This window comes from Pteronotus mesoamericanus, unplaced genomic scaffold (assembly GCF_021234165.1).
Source record: "Pteronotus mesoamericanus isolate MK-2021 breed Mesoamerican mustached bat unplaced genomic scaffold, CSHL_Meso_final scaffold_167, whole genome shotgun sequence".
Taxonomy (NCBI): domain Eukaryota; kingdom Metazoa; phylum Chordata; class Mammalia; order Chiroptera; family Mormoopidae; genus Pteronotus; species Pteronotus mesoamericanus.
The window spans coordinates 10,109,643-10,127,960 of NW_026555308.1; the positions used below are offsets into that span (position 1 = coordinate 10,109,643).

Genomic DNA, 18,318 nt, shown 5'->3' on the forward strand with positions numbered 1-18,318 from the left:
GACTGGGCCCTTTGGTAGACTGAGCAGCCAGCTTCCCCCGCCAGGGGATTTAGGGAAGCATTTACTTTAGACACTGATATGGATTTGGGGGTAGGAATATCTCTCTGGGGACCTGGAAGTGCTCAGGGAATGGAGCTCTGCTCAGGCGAGCCCTGCCCTGGTAAGCAGATGAGGCTGGAGAGGCCAGAGGGAGCTGATTGATGAAGGGCTTTGGTGCCAGCTGAGAGAACGTGAAATTGATCCTGAAAGCACTAGGGAGCAACTGAAGGCTTCTCTGCAGGAAGGAATATGACCAGAGCTTGAATGTGACCTCAAATGTACTGTGAAAGACTCTGGCCCAGTCACTGTTCAGGTTCATCCTGGAAGGCCCAGGGGGTTTTTCTAAGTTAGGTCAATTTGGGGTCCACCCTCACTCCTCACGTGGCTTGCCCCTTCTCCTACAAGACCAAGACTCAGAAGCAGTACTCACTGGGGGCAGCCTGGTATGGCAAATGAGAACAGGACCTGGAACCTGACTGCCCAGTTCAAATCCTGTATCCACCACTTAACTGTTTGTGCTCCGGGTAAGCTACTTCTGTGCCTCCATTTTACCACCTGTGAAATGGGGATGATAATTCAAGCCTCACAAAAGGGCTTCTTTCTTCTCTTTCTCTGTCTCTTCCAGTCGATTACCACACTACTTGTTTGATAAATGGTGGCAGGGTTGAGTTACTGGGATAAAGTAATTAATGGGACTTTGCTTTTCTGTCCCTTCTGGAAGGACAGTGACTCTGAAGTCTGAATTAGTGGGCATCTGATGAGGCCTATAGCATAAAATCCTCACCAGGACACTTTAGAGACACTTCCCAGCCTTCCTCTCCCCTCTACTCCCCAAACTGCTCTAAATAAGGCCCTCTTCCCTCCCCTCTGCCATCCATACCTGGTGCATTCCAGCTGCGGAGTGCCTAGAAAAAAAGCTTGTCAAGCAAAACCTGTTTCAAGCAGCCAGGTCCCACACCCCGCTGTTTGGCCCAGATGTGACCATCAGGACCTCCCTCATGACCACTTCACTGTGAAGATAAGTCTGCAGTTTTATTATTTCCCTGAGCTAATCAAGTGAAGATACTTTGTGCGACTTTGCTAAAATCACCTCATCAAAATCTAATAAAAGGGTCTCACTGATGTTTGGGAATTTGCTGGGAGGGTCCATCATACCCAACTAATCATTGCACAATCCAGTGATACATCATCTGTATATTGTATTTTGTGTTGACCACCCAAAGTCAAGTCCCTTTCTATCACCATTTATCCCCCCTTTACCATCTTCTGCCTCCTCTCACCCGCTTTCCCTCTGGTAATCACCATACTGTTGTCTATGTCTATGAGGTTTTGTTTTGCTTTGCTTTGTTTTCTGTAACACTGATGCAAGGGCAAGCCTCCCACCTGAAATAGAGCAGAGCTCCCAGGATTGTGGTACTTGCCCTGAAATGCGGTTCATTCCCTGCATCCCAGAATGGGGAAGTTGAGCCTGTGGTTTAGATGATCTGCACCCACACCTCCCAGCTGACCAATACTTGAAAGAGAAAAGGCAGATTTTGAGTACTCCAGGGACAAAATAGAGTGATAGGCACAAGATAGAGCTGTTTAAAATTGAAGCATCAGAATCTTCTTTTCAGTCTCATGAAGGGAGTAGCTCATTGGCACTTTCTTACTTAAAATATGTCACCCCAAGGGTGGAGTCCACATTCTCTAACATGACCCCCAGGTCTGCCCTCATTTTCCCCTCCAGCTTTGCCTTTCTCAGTGTCCTTCTGATCCTCAATCCTGCGGTTCCCTCCAGCTGTGTCCCCTCTAGGCTGCTCCCTGACCAGAACCCCTTTCTCTGTCTCAGAACAGCGTGGATATAGGCACAGGCTTCCTGGGGCCAATTCCTGTCTCCACCATCAGTAGTTGTGTGTTTGGCACTGGCACTTAACCCCTCTGAGCCTCAGCTTCCTCTCTCTGACACAGGAATACTAAAAAGTGCCTATCTGAGTGGGTGTTTGAGCATTAAATGAAAAAATAAAAAATGCACGTGTGCTTAGCCCAGGGCCTGGCAGAGGATCTGCATGGTAAATGCTACTACTATTAGGATGATTATCATATCATACAGTCCTCTGGGAAGGCATCTCTGTGTGCCTATGCGGAGACCCTGGCACACCCTTATCATATGTATTCATGGCTTTATCTCCCTGTTCTGTGATCACTGATTTGCCTTTCTTTTTCAACCTACTGTGAGCTCTGTGGAGGCAGGACCCGCATCTTATCTTCTTATTCACAGTGCCTGCTTCACAGTAGGCCCTGAGGAATGTCTGTTGAGTGAGTGAATGAGCTAATAAGTGACAGGATCACTGAATGAGCAAATGAATGACTCCAACCCATCAGCACCTCCACTTGGGTTGTTAGCTCTAAAATAGACTTCAAGCTCCTTCACTGCTCTTTCTAGCCACTGGCCCTGGCCACACATGGGCACCTCCTGCTGGGTGACCTCACCAGTCTCCCGACTGGTCTTCCTACCTCCAGTTTTATAGAATTTGCAGGGTGACACTGGTTAATAAAGTTATGTAGATTTCAGGTGTACAGTTCTACAACACGTCATCTGTATATTGTATTATGTGTTCACCACCCCTCACCGTTTATCCCCTCCTTTACTCTTTTCTACCTGGTCCCATCCCCCTTTCCTTCTGGTAATCACCATACTGTTGTCTGTGTCTATGGATTTGTTTGTTTGTTTGTTTTTGCTTACTCCCTTCAGCTTTTTTTACCCAACCCCCAACCCTCCTCCCTTCTGAAAGCTGTCCATCAGTTCTCTGTATCTCTGAGTCTGTTTTTAATTTGTTTGTTCATTGTTCATTAGATTCCGCATATAAATAACCTGATATCGTATTTGCCTTTCTCTTGGTTTATTTCACTTAGCATAATATACTCCAGGTCCATCCATGCTATGATAAATTGTAAAAGATAAAAGTTCCTTCTTTTTACAGCTGAGTGCTATTCTGTTGTGTAAAGTCCTATAGTTGTTTTATCCACTCATCTACTGATGGACACTTGGACTGTTTCCAAATCTGGGTTATTGTAAATAATGCTGCAATGAACATACAGGTGCAGGTATTCTTTGAAATTAGCTTTTTGGATTTCTTTGGGTATATTCCCAGAAGTGGAATCGCTGGGTCATAAGGAAGTTTCATTTTTTATTTTTTGACTCCATATTGTTTTCCGCAGTGGCTGCACCAGTCTGCATTCCCACCAGCAGTGCACAGGGGTTCCCCTTTCACATCCTCATCGGCACTGTTGTTTGTTGATTTATTGATGACAGCCGTTCTGACAGGTGTGAGGTGGTATCTCACTGTAGTTTTAATTTGCATTTCTCTGATGATTAGTGACATTGATCATTTTTTCATATGTCTATTGGCCATCTGTATGGCCTCTTTGGAGAAGTGTCTGTTCAGATCCTTTGCCCATTTTTTACCTGAAGTGTTGGTTTTTTGATGTTGTATGAGTTTTTTATAAATTCTGGATATGAACCCCTTATCCATTATATCGTTGACAAATATGTTCTCCCTTGCAGTGGGTTATCTTTTCATTTTGTTGATGGTTCCCTTTGCTATGAGTAAACTTTTCAGTTTGATGTGGTCCCATTTGTTTATTTTTTCTTTTGTTTCCCTGCCCAAAGAGATATATCAGAAAACATATTGCTGTGAAAAATGTCTAAGATTTTACTGCCTATGTTTTCTTCTAGGATTTTTATGGTTTCTCTCTCTCTTTATTTTTATTTTTAGAGAGAGGGGAAAGGAGGGAGAAAGAGAGAGAGGGAGAAATATCTATATGTGAGAGAAACATTGATCAGTTGCTTCTCGCACACCCCCAACTGCAGACCTGGACCACAAGCCAGGCATGTGCCGTGACTGGGAATTGAACCGGCGCCATTTCGTTCCGCAGGCTGGCGCTCAAACCACTTGGCCACACCAGCCAGGACAAGGATATTTGTGGATTTGAGCCTTACATTTTCCTCTTTAATCAATTTTGAGTATTCTTATGTATTTCCCGCCTCCATTTTTGCCCTCCTCTCGTTCGGTGGGTCTCACCTTTGAAAGCACCGCCTCCCAGGTCAAGTCTGTCCTCCTTCCTCATGTTCATCACACACATGTCTCCGCCATAGTACAGACCACTACGCACTCCTGTCCTTGCTTTTTGCCTCCTTTTTCTCCTAGACTCTAAGCTCCCCCAGGGCAGGGCCACATCTCTTTACCAGCACCCACTCATTCAGGGCACGCTGCCTTGGACAAGGGTGGCCTTGTAGCAGGGTTATTGAGTAAGCCATGTGTGAATCAGCATAATTAACCCAAGTCCTCCACCAGCGTGTGGCGTAAATCTATAACTCTGTGCCTTTCAGCAATGAAGGTATTTTCTCATTCGTGTCGCAGCCCAATGCCTATTGGATGGCTCTGGTCACCTTCCTTCTTTCAGGTGGCTCTGCCATCTCCACGTGTGGCCTCCACACATTGCTGGAGGAGGGGAAGAGAGAGGGAAAGGGGAGTGTTGCAGAGCACTTTCCTTGCTGGTGCTGGGCCTGAGCGTGGCTGCTTTACTCCCACTCAAGTTGCACTGGCCAGGCCTGGTTTATGGCTCCCATCTCATTTCAGGGACGCTGGAAATCTGTCTTCCTTTGTGCCCAGTCTCATCAGAACTGGGCATGGGAGGGAATCTCATAGCCAGGGGATCTTAATGCCCTGCTCCTTGAGAGTCCCAGCCAATGTTCCAGAATTCTCTAGACAGTGATGTGCTTACAGATCAGCTGACTGTGAAGCAAACCGCCTCTCAACAGGGCGCGAGCTGCCTGCTGCTCCTGATGGAGTGGACCTCCTATTTATTTTAAAAACACCATGATATTCCTAGATGAATATAAAAGGGAACTCTGGAGATGGAGAATCACCTCTGCGCAGCTGACAGCTCACACAAAGGGCAGCTCCTGGGGAAGGTCCCCTTGGAGAGGGGAGCTGCAGTCAAGAAGACGCACTTGTCAGGAATGACCCAAGGAAGGAAAGGCTGTAAAACTGCAGGGGGCAGGGTACCTGCACATTTTTCTTAGAAACCATAGCTTGTCATCTCATTCACAACATTCTATCGTTTTAAAAATAGCTATTCTTAATTCGATAGTGTCTTTATCTTCTTGAAGCTCAAAATAAAATGAACCTTTTTTGGAGGGGAAAAAAAATACTTCCATTAGAATAGTCCTGAATGTTCTTTTGTAAAGCGAGGACTAACTCCCAGTGCTCTCTGTTATTATTTCTAAATCATAATTGACAAAAGTATTATGATTGGAATGTCACATGAAATGACAGCAGGGCCACGGGTAGCGAGGACTTATTAAGCGACCACCAGAGGAGCCTGGCAGATTCCATGGGCTGGGCTTCCGTCCAGTCCCGTCACTTTTAATGCCACGTTTTGGCTAAAGCCCAACGAGCCCAAGCAAAAAATCTCACAAACACCCCTTGGCTCTTTAAGCACTGGACCCTATCCAGTGGGACAGGCCCCTACACTGATGCTGATCTCCCCTTTGGGAGCCCCGTGTGACAAATGGGGTCTCTAAAGGACCAGCTGCCTGTCTTCATTCACTTATTACTGATATTCTGCACTTCACTCCCTGCCCAGAGGGATTGGGACCAGGGAGCTGGTTTACAGGCCAGACTTCTCTCCATCCCACTCCACAGTGGGGATCTTTGTCATCTCTTGCCTAAACTTGGCAACAGCCTCCAAACCATTCTCACTGGTGGCCTGCCTTGCTTCCCCTAAATATGCCCCCAACACTTACTCGTTCTTACAACAAATATTTACCGGGGCCCTTGTGAGCTCTGGGCACTGTGTCAGGCTCTGGCAATAATAGGTTCCTGCCTTCCTGAGACTTAACAATCGCGTAGAGGAAGCACGGGAGGAACCAATGAGACCATTCCAGGCAGTGGTAGGGGCTGTGAAGGAACGAGAACAGGGTGCGGCTGGGGAGGGCCTGGGCAGCTCTAGCTGGCAGGTCCGGGAGGCCTCCAGGAGGTGGGGGCACGAGAGCAGAGGCCTTAATGGCAAGGCGTTCCAGGCCAAGGGAACAGCTCATGAAAGCCCTGGAAACATTTGGAGACGATGTGCAGGGCACGTGAAGAAAGTCAGGGGCTAATGTGTTGAAGAGGTTGAGTGGGTGTTGCGGGTGGGGACAGGGTGACATGTAGTGAGATTGGCAGGGCATGTAAGCGCCACATTGTGAGGGTTCCTGTGAAGCCCCTGCTAGGGTTTAGATGTGAGTGTTGGGTGGTGGACAGAGTACACAGGGAGCCGACGAAGAACTTGAAACAGGAGAGAGATTTTTGAAAGACCTCTCTACCTAAAGCTTTCTACAGCTTATTTTCCCAGTAGCAGTGTTTCTAAGTGCTATGAGACCATGCACCCCCTGTGCCCCACTTCCCATCGGCTTCTTTCCATGGTCTCCAGGGCTGTATGTGATTGGACCCCTGTTGCCACTACAGTCTCGTCTCCCTGGACCCACTAAGCCCAGCTGTGGGAGGCCTTTTTACTGTCATTTTAGCAAGCCAAGCTCCTTCTGCCTATGGCTTTTGCATTTGCTGTTCCCTCCACCTGCCCGGCCCCTCCTCCACCTGAGGGTACAACCTGGACCACCTGATGATGGCTTTCCTCTAAGAGAAGCTGAAGTAGCATCTTCAAGGACTCACTTCCGCACAGTGAAACCCTCTCTCCATCCCTCCTGCAAACTCCCTGCGCACTTCCCTGAGCACCCGGGGGTTAGAGCATCCCAGCACAAGGCCCTGCCTGAGCGCTCACCGACTTACCTGCCTGTCCCACCCCAGACATGTAGCCACTCCTTGAATAAAAGCACCCTGGCTGAGCGTCCGTGAATTATCAGCATTATCTCTGAGACTGGCAGGCAATGCCTAAGCTACCAGGGGCTTAGTTTATGTTATCATACATGAAGTGGGCGCCGTCCTTATCCCCATTTTACACATCAGAAGCCTGAGGCTCCAAATGGTTTTCCACCTGACTTAAAAAGGGCAATGTGAATCACTCTGCCTGCCTGAGGGAATGTCATCTCAACTCGGAGTATGATCATCTCACAGGGTGGGTGGTCTCTTCAATGGTTTTGTGGGGCCTCAGGCAATCCTACTGTCTGTGTATCTGGCATAAATTAGGGGTCTCAAACTCAGGCCTGGGAAGCCGGGCAGAGGGCGGGACCGGGGAAGTGGGCAGGGTGCAGCGTTGGCTGTGTGCTCCCAGCTCCTGAGGGCAGCTCTGCTCATTTTCTGAGGGAGGCCAGGAATCTGGATTTTATGCGGAGAGGCCCTGGTTTACATGTTGTTAGGCCACACAAGCCTTGAGCAGCTTGGAGTGAAAGGGCAGGACTGCCTTCACCAGAAGGTTGGCACCCGACCGATCCCCAGGGGACTCTGTTATGAACAGTGTCGCATTTGACCTGCTGAGGAACTGTCAGCTTGTTCTGGAGAGGACTACAACTCTTTTCGAAAGTTCCAGAAGCAGCAGGCACACTTGAAAACACAAATGTTTGAATTCATGTTAGGTATGAGACAACACCAAAAAATACCATTTATTTTGTTATAGAGGATAATGGATAAATAGGAAAATGTTCTTAGTCATTTAGAAATACACACTGAAGTGTTCAGGGCCTAATTTAAAACATCTTAGCAAAAAGGTAAAAATGATGAAGCAAATATGGAAGAGTTAAGACATTTAAAAGGTTATGGGGATTTATTTGCTCTGCTTTTTGCCATATTTTGAAATTTTCATGATAAAAAAAGTGCAAAAACAGAAATGGCAGTCACAAGAAAGCATACAGCCTTCCATGAATTGCTCTGAGGTGGCCTCTGCCCCAACGCGGTCTGCCCAGTCGTGTGCGTGACCTGCCATGTTGGCACCTCCGGGACCAAGAAAGCAGCATCCCTGGCAGTCAGGCACGCAGGCCACAGGCACCTTCTGTTCGTACAGCAAATGTTTTCTGCTAAGGCCAACCAGTAAGCCTGCGGTGTAGGGGTCCTGTAGATGTTTCTTCTGTAAATTCAAGAATTTCTGGATTGAGGGCAGCTCTCATTGCTCAAAGAAAGGTTCAAGACCTGAAACGCTGGGTTCTGAGCCCAGGCAAATTTCTTACCATGCCTGAGCCTCAATTTCCAGCCTCAGAGATGTGGTGAAGAGATGGGGCAAGGAAAGCACTGAGTGTGGGGCAAGAATAAAAACGCCATAGACAGTGTTGCTTTTTCTGAATGGCTCTGGTAAAATTGCCTGGATATCAAATTCACATTGCTGCCATGTTGGGTTTTCTCAGGAGCTGGCTGGGGTTTCCAGGACCGGCTAGCTTGAGGAATCAGTATTTGGGAAGGATTTGGAATTCCTCCAAAGTGATAACCTTTCTGCCAAGTCACTGTTGCCCCTGGGGCTTGAGGGAGAAGAGATGCTAATCAAGTGGAGATGGGCAGATTCAACTCCCAGGTGTATCCTCTGACCTTCCTTTTGAGAATCCTCACCTTCCCAGGAAGCTGTAGACCAACCCAGCAAGTCACATGAGGAGCCATCTCCAGTTTCTCCTTGTTGCTTTAGTGTTTTGAGCAGCCTTCCCCAGAAGAGGGAGAACTCTGCACCAGATCTTCCAAGGCTGATTAGCTCCTTTCTTTCCTTCACACAACCGTGCCTCTCAAGCTGTCCTTGAGGGCTTCTTGTATAGATGAAAAACTAGGTTTAATTAGTGCAATTCAGCACTAACCTGGCATATTAACCACCTTCCCAAAGAGCAGCATCTAATTGCTTAATGATGGGTTGAAACGTGGAGACCCCAGAGCAGAACGTGGCATTCAGGCCAGGAGCAGCAGAGGCTGGGTGGCTCCAGCTTGGGCCCGGACTTGCAGCTCTCCTGGCCCCGTGCCTCTGCTCTGCCCACTCAGCGCACCTGCGCTTCCGCCAGGCTGCAGGTGGTTCTAGCACACTGCTCTACCCGCTGCCTGGACTGTGCTGGTGGTGAGGGGGGTGGCCATCGGCAGGGCTCCGTTCCTGCCGGCCCTCTGGAGGAAGGTCGCCGCCGAGGCAGCTATCGGGGAGTGGCTTGGGGCTCCAGGACCTCCTGAGACCTGAAGTGGCCCCTGTGTTTCTTCCTCCCACCTGCTGCTCAGAGGAGGGTTGCCAGATGAAGTACAGGACACTCAGTGAAATTTTAATTTCAGATAAACAATGAATAATTTCTTAGTTTCAGTGTGTCCCAAATATTGCATGGGAGGGTTTTATTGTGTGGTACACATTTGAACACTGAAAAATTATTGTATTATGAATTATTGAATATTGAGTTATGAAAACTGAAAAATGACTCACTGGTTATCACAATTCAAATTTCACTGTGTGTCCTGTATATTTATTTGCTAAATCTGGCACTTCTGAAAGAATCTCCCTGCCGTGCTTGAGTCCTAGGCAGGGCCTTGTGGGGATTCTACCAGAGACCAGGGCGCATACTGGGTGGTTCTTAGGTGGCTCTGAGCATGAGGCCCCATTCAGCAGACTGTTACTGAGTCCTGCCTGGGGCCAGCTCTGTGCTGACACTGGGCGTGTGGGGTGGAGGTGAGGGACCTCCTGGGTGAGCTGCCCAGCCCCTCTCTAGGTCGCAATGTCTTCATTTGTCGTGTGACATTAACCAGAGTATGCTGCTTCTGTTCTTGTGAGGATGAAGGACCTTGTCTCTCCCACCACCCTCTCTGCTGGTCCCTCATTCACCCTTCTTGGCCGTCAGTCCAGAAAGAGCACCACTGCCTCAGAGAAAGCCTTTCTTGCCTCCTCGCTGGCCAGGGTTTCCTTGTTATAAACCAGGGCCGCCAGTGCAGATTGGAATGAACAGGATGGGCTATAAATCTGCAGGGTCCAGGGCAACATGAAAATGTGGGTCCCCTTGTCCCCAAATTATTAAGAATTGCCAGGAGGGGACAGCAGATCATCACACAGGTCCAAACCCTGGCACTGTGTGACCGCGCAGGGTGCACGCCTGGGAAGCTGGCCCTGCTTGAGAGGGGCAAGGAGGTACAGGGCGGGGTGGGGGTGTGAGCAGGAGGGCCCGGAGCAGGGCGGGGTGGCGCCTGCGCCCGACCTGCACTGCCGCAGGAGCCGCACGCACGGCGCACCCGGCCTGGCGTGGGGGTGGGGGGGTAGGCCTGTGCTGCCCTTTCTCCTGGTTTGTCAAGACGAGGTAGAATTTGCTTATTAATAAAATCTTTCTTAAATAGTAGCAACAGAGTTATATTTGAGAAAATTCTTATGAATGCAAAATTAAGCACCCTCTCTGCAGGGTGGCATTTAATGTGATTGATAATTATATACTCACCTGTGTGGACACTAGATTTATCTGTGTCTCCCCCAGTGGCCTGTACCTCCACCAGGGCCACAGCAATGACCGTGTGTGTGTGTGTGTGTGTGTGTGTGTGTGTGTGTGTGTGTGTGTGTGTCCCTTCGCCCCCAGCACCACATTTAGCACATGGTAGGTACTCAGTAAATAATAGCCACAGTTGCTAAGGCCTCATTCATTTCTAGGAACACACTGTAGGGAGCTTGATGGACCTTGTTTCCCCCACTTAATATCATGAGCGTCTTCTCTGTTATTAAATGTGATCATACATGCAAAGCCTGAGACACCCTTTACATGTGGCAGTCACTCAATACATGTTAACTGTCTGGGTCATAATGATTGATCATTGCATGTTCTAGGGGAAAGTTTATGGATAGGTGAGGAAAGCATACTTTGAGCACACCTGTCTCTCTGTTTCCTCAGGATGCCAAGTTTGTAGAGGAGCGAAGGAAGCAGCTCCAGAACTACCTGCGCAACGTCATGAACAAAGTCATCCAGATGGTCCCCGAGTTTGCCACCAATCCCAAGAAAGAGACCCTCGTTCAGCTGATGCCCTTCTTTGTGTAAGTACCATTCACGGGCACGTGCTCTGCCCACATGTCCTTTTTTCTCTCTTCCATCGATGGGCAGTGAAGCATGTCTGTGTCCTAGACACCCCAGGACCCAGTGTGCCCCAGGAGCCATGGGAGACGCTGGCGGGGTGACTCAGGCCACAGCGCTTTGGAGTTCTAAAGGCTCGTGAAAGCGTGAGTCTGCAAATGAGTGTTGTAGATTTGAGGTTTGCAGATAAATTCAGGACTACATTATTTTATACTTTCATGCATTGTGATCACAGGAAAGATTCATTTCTGTGCAGCTCACAGGTGTTCCAGAGCTAAAATGTTCTCTCAGTGTCTTCTGTTTGGGTATTAAACCCAAAGAAAAATTCTCAGACTCTCACTGGTACCAACTTAAATGATTTTCATGTTAATATTAGTTACTTAAAACTAGCTGTAAACAGACTTAAAACGAGGTATAAATTCCTTGTTTTTTATATGTCCTTATTGAAAGTCAAAAAAATTTTTTGTCTTTTTAAAAAATTTTTATTTTATTTTTTTTTTATTGTTGTTCAAGTACAGTTGTCTCCATTTACCCCCCACGATGCCCACCCCCACCTCCCACCCTCAATCCTTCCCCCCTTGGGCTTTGTCCTTGGGTCCTTTATACATGTTCCTTGACAACCCTTCCCCTTCTTTCCGCCATTATCCCCCTCCTCCCACAAAATCATTACAGTTCAAAGTTGTCAATGCAATGCTGTGGCCATTTTTCTGAAACCAAATCTTTGCTCACAGTGGTGTGCAGCGGGTCTTTTGTGTTTGCCACGTGCCATGCCAGTAGACCTACTGACTCCATTCCTCATTATCTTTCCTGGGTCACATAACCTGGAAACATCTATTTGTGCAGCGGCCTTCAAGCAGGTGCCTGTCACTTGGTGTCACTACCTTATCACTGATGAGTCCACTTTTCCTGTTAGGTCTCTTAACAGCCTGAAACATTTACATCCTTAAAGTTTTGAGAACCGGAATGGTGAAGCAGTACTTAGTTTTTAAAGAGTCTTTAGATGTTGTAGAATATAATTCCATTACTTCTAAAATATTATCATCATAATAGAAACACAATACAGAAACACATAGCAAACCTGTGGCTTCCCCAAAATGGGATTGGGGCTCTCATTTGAGAAATGCTGGTCTGAGCCTGTGTGATTTACTGAGGTAAGAATTTCCTTTCATTGAAATGGTGTTCTGAGGGTCTGATTTGTTCTAACAATGATGCTGTAACATAAAATGGGGCTTATTTCTGCTTCTGAATGTGGGGGTGCTCCTTCAGCATCAGCTTCCCCAGTTTCCAAGTTAAACTTCCAACCAGACCGTGATGGGCAGCACTGCCCCTCTTACCTGCTTAGGGCCTTTGAAATGGCAGCCAAGCTGGTTGCTTATGCTTTTCTGGTCGTTTTAAGCTTTTGTGAGAAGATATAATTTTATCGTGCTGCCTGTGATAAAAGACGCCCACTGTATGGAAAACTATGTTTTTCTCTTATTCAATTATTTGTGATGCCAGAACCTTGATCTCTCTGTTCTAAAAGTGCCACAGTAGTTCATGAAGAGAGTTCCTGTTTTAAAGGCAGCTCCCCAGCCCAGGATGTGTACTGGAAATTAACCTCTCACCAAGTCTTGTGCGTTTTGGCTAAATTCCCTGATGAAAATTGAGTTAGAGAGTTGGTCCTAAGGCTCAGATGCTAAGAAAGGCTGCATGCCACGAGTGTAGAAGGAGAAAACCCTGCCCCACGCAAGCAAGCTGGTGGCCTTCCTGCCTGGCACATCCTGGCATCTCTGGTCGAGCGTTTACCAAACATTAGCCTGAGGAACTGTGAAAATTGTGTGTTAATGAGAGTGTCTCAGTGTGCTGTGCAATCCCAGCTGCACTGGTTGCCATTAATCAGAGCTGGGAGAGAAACCTTTTGTGCCTGATTAGCACAGAGAACATAAGGTTCAATTTCATGGGCTTTAAAAAACACAAAGAATTTCAGTAGGAGATTGTGGCAAATGACACAATATTGACATCAGATTTCTGACTGAACATTGGTCTGGACCCCAGATGAATTAAACAGCTTTTCTCTGTTGGCTTTCCTTGCAGTTCCAAATTAAGCTTCCCTCTCCATCTTTGTCTTTTTGAGTGAGATGGGGTTACAGGTCAGAAAATTTGCAGGTTGTTTCATTTGGGGAAATGGGAGAGAAGCTGGTGAAGCCACGTGATCATTTCCAGTTGGTGTGCTCCCACGGAAAACAGTGAGACGGTATTTCAGCTCAGGAGCTCCCCGAAGAGATTCCTAGCTTAAAAACAAAAACTCTTGGGTGAGGAAATAAACCCTAAAAAGCATATTTTTCAAGTAAATCTTGACAGATTTCCGTGGCTCTTTCAACTGGTTATTCAGGATCCCAAAGATCAGCTATAGCTACTGAACACGAATGGTCTTGTGTACCTGGCCGGTGCAGCTCCCTTCCTCCTCCCCTCCCTTTGGTGAGCACTTACTGTAGGCACTGGCTTAACGGTTCACCTGCCTTATCTCCCCGAGAGCCTATTAGGTGGGCACACACCTCCATTGTCTTAGGTGGAACCTTCCAAAGTGGTCAGTAGAAAGAAGGGCAATGTCCTAAGGTTCCAGCTCATACTGCTGAGGAAAGTGAGGCTCTGAGAAGTTACCTAGCTGACCCCTTGGTTCCCTACCAGCACGTGAGGAGCCTGGGCTCTTTGGTCCCAGAGCCCATGTTTGGGGCGTGGATGACAAACCTACGACCTAAGTATGGAGCCTGACCCTCTGACCAGTCCAATCGGGCTTGATTATTTGTTTTTCATAATTGAAGTGTTACCATCATCAAAAAATTAGGAGGTGTCAGATTTTAAAAAATCAGATGTCACATGTTTCTTGAAAATGAGAATTAGTCATACCTTGTTATAAAGTGAATGCTTTTTCCTCCCATCCCACACCCATATGTTGAAGTGTTACCCTCCAATGGGATGGTATTTGGGGTCTTTTAGAAGTGGTTAGGTTTGGATGAAGTTACAAGGGTGGGGCTCCCATGATGACATCAGTGGCCCTATCAGAAGCGGCCGGGTGACCTAAGTGTCCTCTCTGTGCCATGTGAGGACACAATGAGAAGGCGGCTGTCCAGAAGCCAGGAAGGCTGCCTCCCTTCACCTGGAACCGAATCTGCCAGCTCTTTGACCCTGGACTTTCAGCCTCCAGAACTGTGAGAAATTAATCTGTTGCTTAAGGCACAAATACTGTGTGGTATTTTGTTCTGGCAGTGGGATAGACGAATGCCTATTCTACTTTTCACTCAACCACATGTGGCTACAGCTTTGCTTAACATGCTACCTTGTCTCCATGGAGCTCCTCCCCGACCCCCCACCATTGTCTCTTAGACACTGAGCTGAACCTTCCTTGCTATTTCTTTTTGGTATTTGGCTGTTTTTCTCATGTATTCCAGTGGCATCACTCACTCACATTCCCTGCCTGACCTCTGTAGACACTCGAGTTTGCCATTCTGCCTCTTACCCACTGCTCAGATGGCCTCTCCATACAGGGTTTGTATGTGAGGATCAGACATTGCATGTTACCCATGATCCATTTGGCTCACCTTTGTGCTCCCATGTATGTTCATGAGCTAGTCCACTGCTAAACTTCAGAAAAGGTGGCCCCATTGCAGTTTGGGGTGGGAGAGGGAAGATGGGCAGGGGCATAAAAGCCTGTGGGTAGAATTTGCTTGTGGTTTCCTTTTGGTGTTTTGTTTTTTTCCCATAAGTATTCCTTAAAACTCTCAGGCTTGTGCAGCCTAGAGTCCAATATTGCATGGGACCTGCTTTTGCACACACTTTTCTGGTTTATTTTTTCTGTTTACTGTGTCAGTATTTCACTGTGTTCTGTAAGGGGCACCATGACTTCCAAGTATTCTGCCATCTGTACAGATCTGAGAGTTGAAGAATCAGCAGGCTGAATTTTTTCTCCAAATCTCTCTGCCTCCCGTTGCCTTTCTTGCTAATGCCAGCAGCAGTCTCTGCATTAGAAAGTAGGGCAGTAGGAAGTGAGCCCTTTCTTTTCCATTTTGAACTCTGTGTATCAGTGTGGCCCAGGTGAGGACTAGAGCCTGCCCACCAAAATGGCAAGTAGATGAGTGGCAGCCCCCCAAAACCTTCTTCCTTTGGGAGCCCCATATTCTTTGTGTTACCCAGGCATTTCAGAGAAAGGTGTACACTCAGACATGACACATGGCAGATGTTAGCAGATACTGAGGGAAATATCAGGTGTGCTTTTGAAAGCACATTAATGAAGGGAGGCGTGGATTCCAAGAATTTATTCTGAGGAACTGGACTGCAAATCAGTGAAGGCTTAAATGATTTGCTGTGCTGTCATTCAGCATGCTATTAAAATGGGGCCTTTTTTTTGGAGAGTAATTTATCCTTGAGGAATGTATCATATTCTGCTGTTCCTTGAGGGGAGAGAAAGTTATGGGGGTGGAAGCCAGCGTAATGTAGGTCACAGCACAAATTCCCAACTGGATTTTCAGCAGAAAATGCAGTCGATGTTTGCCCCACTCCCCACCCCCATCTGCTGCCACATTCACTCTTAAAGTTGTTAAATTTATTTTTTGCGGAAATATGAGCTGTCGTTGTTCTCCCAGTGATCAGGGGTTTTTAGCTGGAGGATGAAATGCTCCAAACTGTGCACCGCCAGAGGTCACCTGAACTTTAGTTGATACTTTGACTTTACCAGTTGCTGCTAAGAGGAACTATTCAGCTCCTTGCTAGAAACCTTTAACTCACATTGCTTTGTTAGCCCAAACCTTCCAGGCTCCAAAGTCTTCAGCACTGCCCAGTTGCCAGAAAGGAATATAGATCTTATTCATGAGGTCTCAAAACATGGCTAGACTGGAGGCTGCTTAGGTGTGGACAGTATTTTAAAGAAAAATATTAAAAATATATAAGTAAAATATAAAAGGTTTTATAACTGTGTGGTGCTGGATGTTAACTAGATTTATTGTGATCATTTTGCAATATATACAAATATCAAATTATAATGTTGTACACCTGAAATTAATATAATGTTTTGTGTCAATTATACCTCAATTTTAAAAAATAGTGGGGTTTTTTTCAGGTAGGTAAAATTGTGGGCCATCTTTTTGCTTGTTTTCATTTTTAAAAATTTTCTTATAATATTCATTGCTCTTTAAATAAGAAAAGATAATAAAAGTTACTTTTAGTAAAAAAAAAAAAGGAGAGAAATAGCATGTATCACATATACCTTGAAGTGGTAATAACTTGGTATTATATTGAATTGAAAGGCATAGAGAATATATAAAAATGTGAAAGACTTTCGATGGGTTAAGTATCCCCCAGCCTGGTGCCTTTTGACCTCTCCCCCTTGCATTTGCCCTTGGGCTGCTTCACTGATTCACATCAGCTACCTGGTCCTCAAAGGCAGATGAGTTTGAGACCCGTTTGCCAAATGGAAAATGTGGGGACATTGGAGTCAGTGATATTCCAGCTCTGCCACTAAGAAGGAGGTGATCCTGGGCAAGGATTTGCCTCTCTGAGTCTGAATTTCCTTCTGTACAAAATGAGAAGTACTGACCTGTTGGGTAACTGCCATAAAATGAATTATTCTGAAGTGAGCCTCTCTTTCCCTCCTTCCCCTCCTGGTTTCTCCAGCGCTGGATAAAGTGACTCCAGGCCTGCCCTGGGGAAACTGGGTGCCCCAGCTGAGCCCGGGCTTTGCAGGGAGGTGAGAGCCGGCCGGACAGCAGCCCTGCTGAAAGGTGCTGGTTCTCCCCCGCGGGGAAACACTAGAGCCTCCTTCCTCAGAAGGTCCTTCCCCAGAGGCCCCTCCCATGGGGGGGGCCACCTGGAGAGAGGGCATGTAAATAAGCTGTACTGGCATGCAGCCAACTTTGCTCCCCAGGGTGCCGGCCCTCCAGATCCACAGGGCTCCCCCCAAGGAGATCACAGTGAGTTGCTCTTTTTGAAAGTGATGAAGGTGACAGCTCTTCCTCCCTGCTATCCAGATAGCCTCCCTGTCCCCTGGGCAGCCCACCAATCCCTGTGATTATGTTCCATTTCTGCCATTTCTCTCCATTTGGTGGGAATAGGGGAGAGGTCACCTCCACAGAGAGGAGGGCGAAGGGCAAGGGAGAGGACGATGGGCCTGGCTTTTACAGTTTCCAGAGAAAGTGGGGGAGTCTGGGACATCTCCAGGACAGAAACTCTGCTGAGTGGATATATGGAAACTCCCCTGAAAGGGGCCCATATTCAGCAAACATCTCTTTCATCCAGCCCCTGTTTTTTGAGCACCTACTAAGTACTCAGCAAATACTGGGGATAGAGCAGAGAAAAAACAGAAAAAAGCTACAGATCCTCTGCCTTTACAGAGTATGGGAGATGGCAGATGAACAAATAAACATATAATATACCACTAAATGAAAATTAATTTGAAGAAAACTAATGTAGAATTAGAGACTACAGAATCACAGAGGGTGTTTTCCATAAAATGGTTAGGAAAGACCTCTCTGAGGGAAGAGCCTGTGAATTTCTCAGGGGAGGGTGTTCAGAGAGAGGGAATAGTAAGTGCAAAGGCCCTGAGGCAGGCGCAAGCGGAGTGTGGCAGGTAATGCCAGTGTGGCCAGTACAGAGACTGGAGAGAAGGTCTCCAGGGCCTTGGAGGCCATAACAATGACTGAGATTTACTCTGTTTTGAAAATATTTATTTACTCTTAGAGCAAGGGGAAAGGAGGAAGAAAGAGAGGGAGAGAAACATTGATGTGCAAGAGAAACATTGGTAGGTTGCCTCTCACACAAGCCCCAATCGGGGACTGGGCCCACAACTCAGGCATGTGCAGGAATCGAACCAGTGACCGTTTGCTCTTTGGGACAGCACTTAACTAACTGAGCCATGCCGGTCAGAGCTGAGATTTATTCTAAGTTGGTTGGGAACAAGGTGTGACATGACCTGGTTTATGTTGTTAAAATCTCACTCTGGATGTGGGATGGAGACTGGTGTTGGGATGGGGGTGAGGTTGCAAGGCTTTTTTAGGGTCCTGGCAGGAGGCGTTGGTGACTTGGCCAAGGTAACAAGACGGCCAGTGTGACGAACGGTTGTGATACGAGAAGAGGACTTCCATGATATGCCCGGGCTCCTGCCAGGCCAGGCAGAGATAGAGATGCGCAATATAGACAAACTTTGTATTCAAGTCTACAAACATTTATTGAGCACCTATTCTTCATAGACCCCAGGGCCAGCAGGGAGGTCGGTAGGGATATTATGCAGATGACTAAACATGGACCCAGCGATCAGGCGCCAACATATGTATCAGTCATGA

General features: G+C 47.1%; 1 protein-coding gene across 1 annotated transcript in view; it reads left to right on the top strand.

The window, feature by feature from the left end:
- Positions 1-18,318, top strand: part of SNX29 (sorting nexin 29) — a 547,242-nt gene that overhangs the window by 475,399 nt on the left and 53,525 nt on the right. The window contains exon 20 of the mRNA XM_054589590.1: positions 10,832-10,971. Coding sequence (XP_054445565.1) covers positions 10,832-10,971 — 140 coding nt within the window. The remainder of the gene's footprint in view (positions 1-10,831; positions 10,972-18,318) is intronic.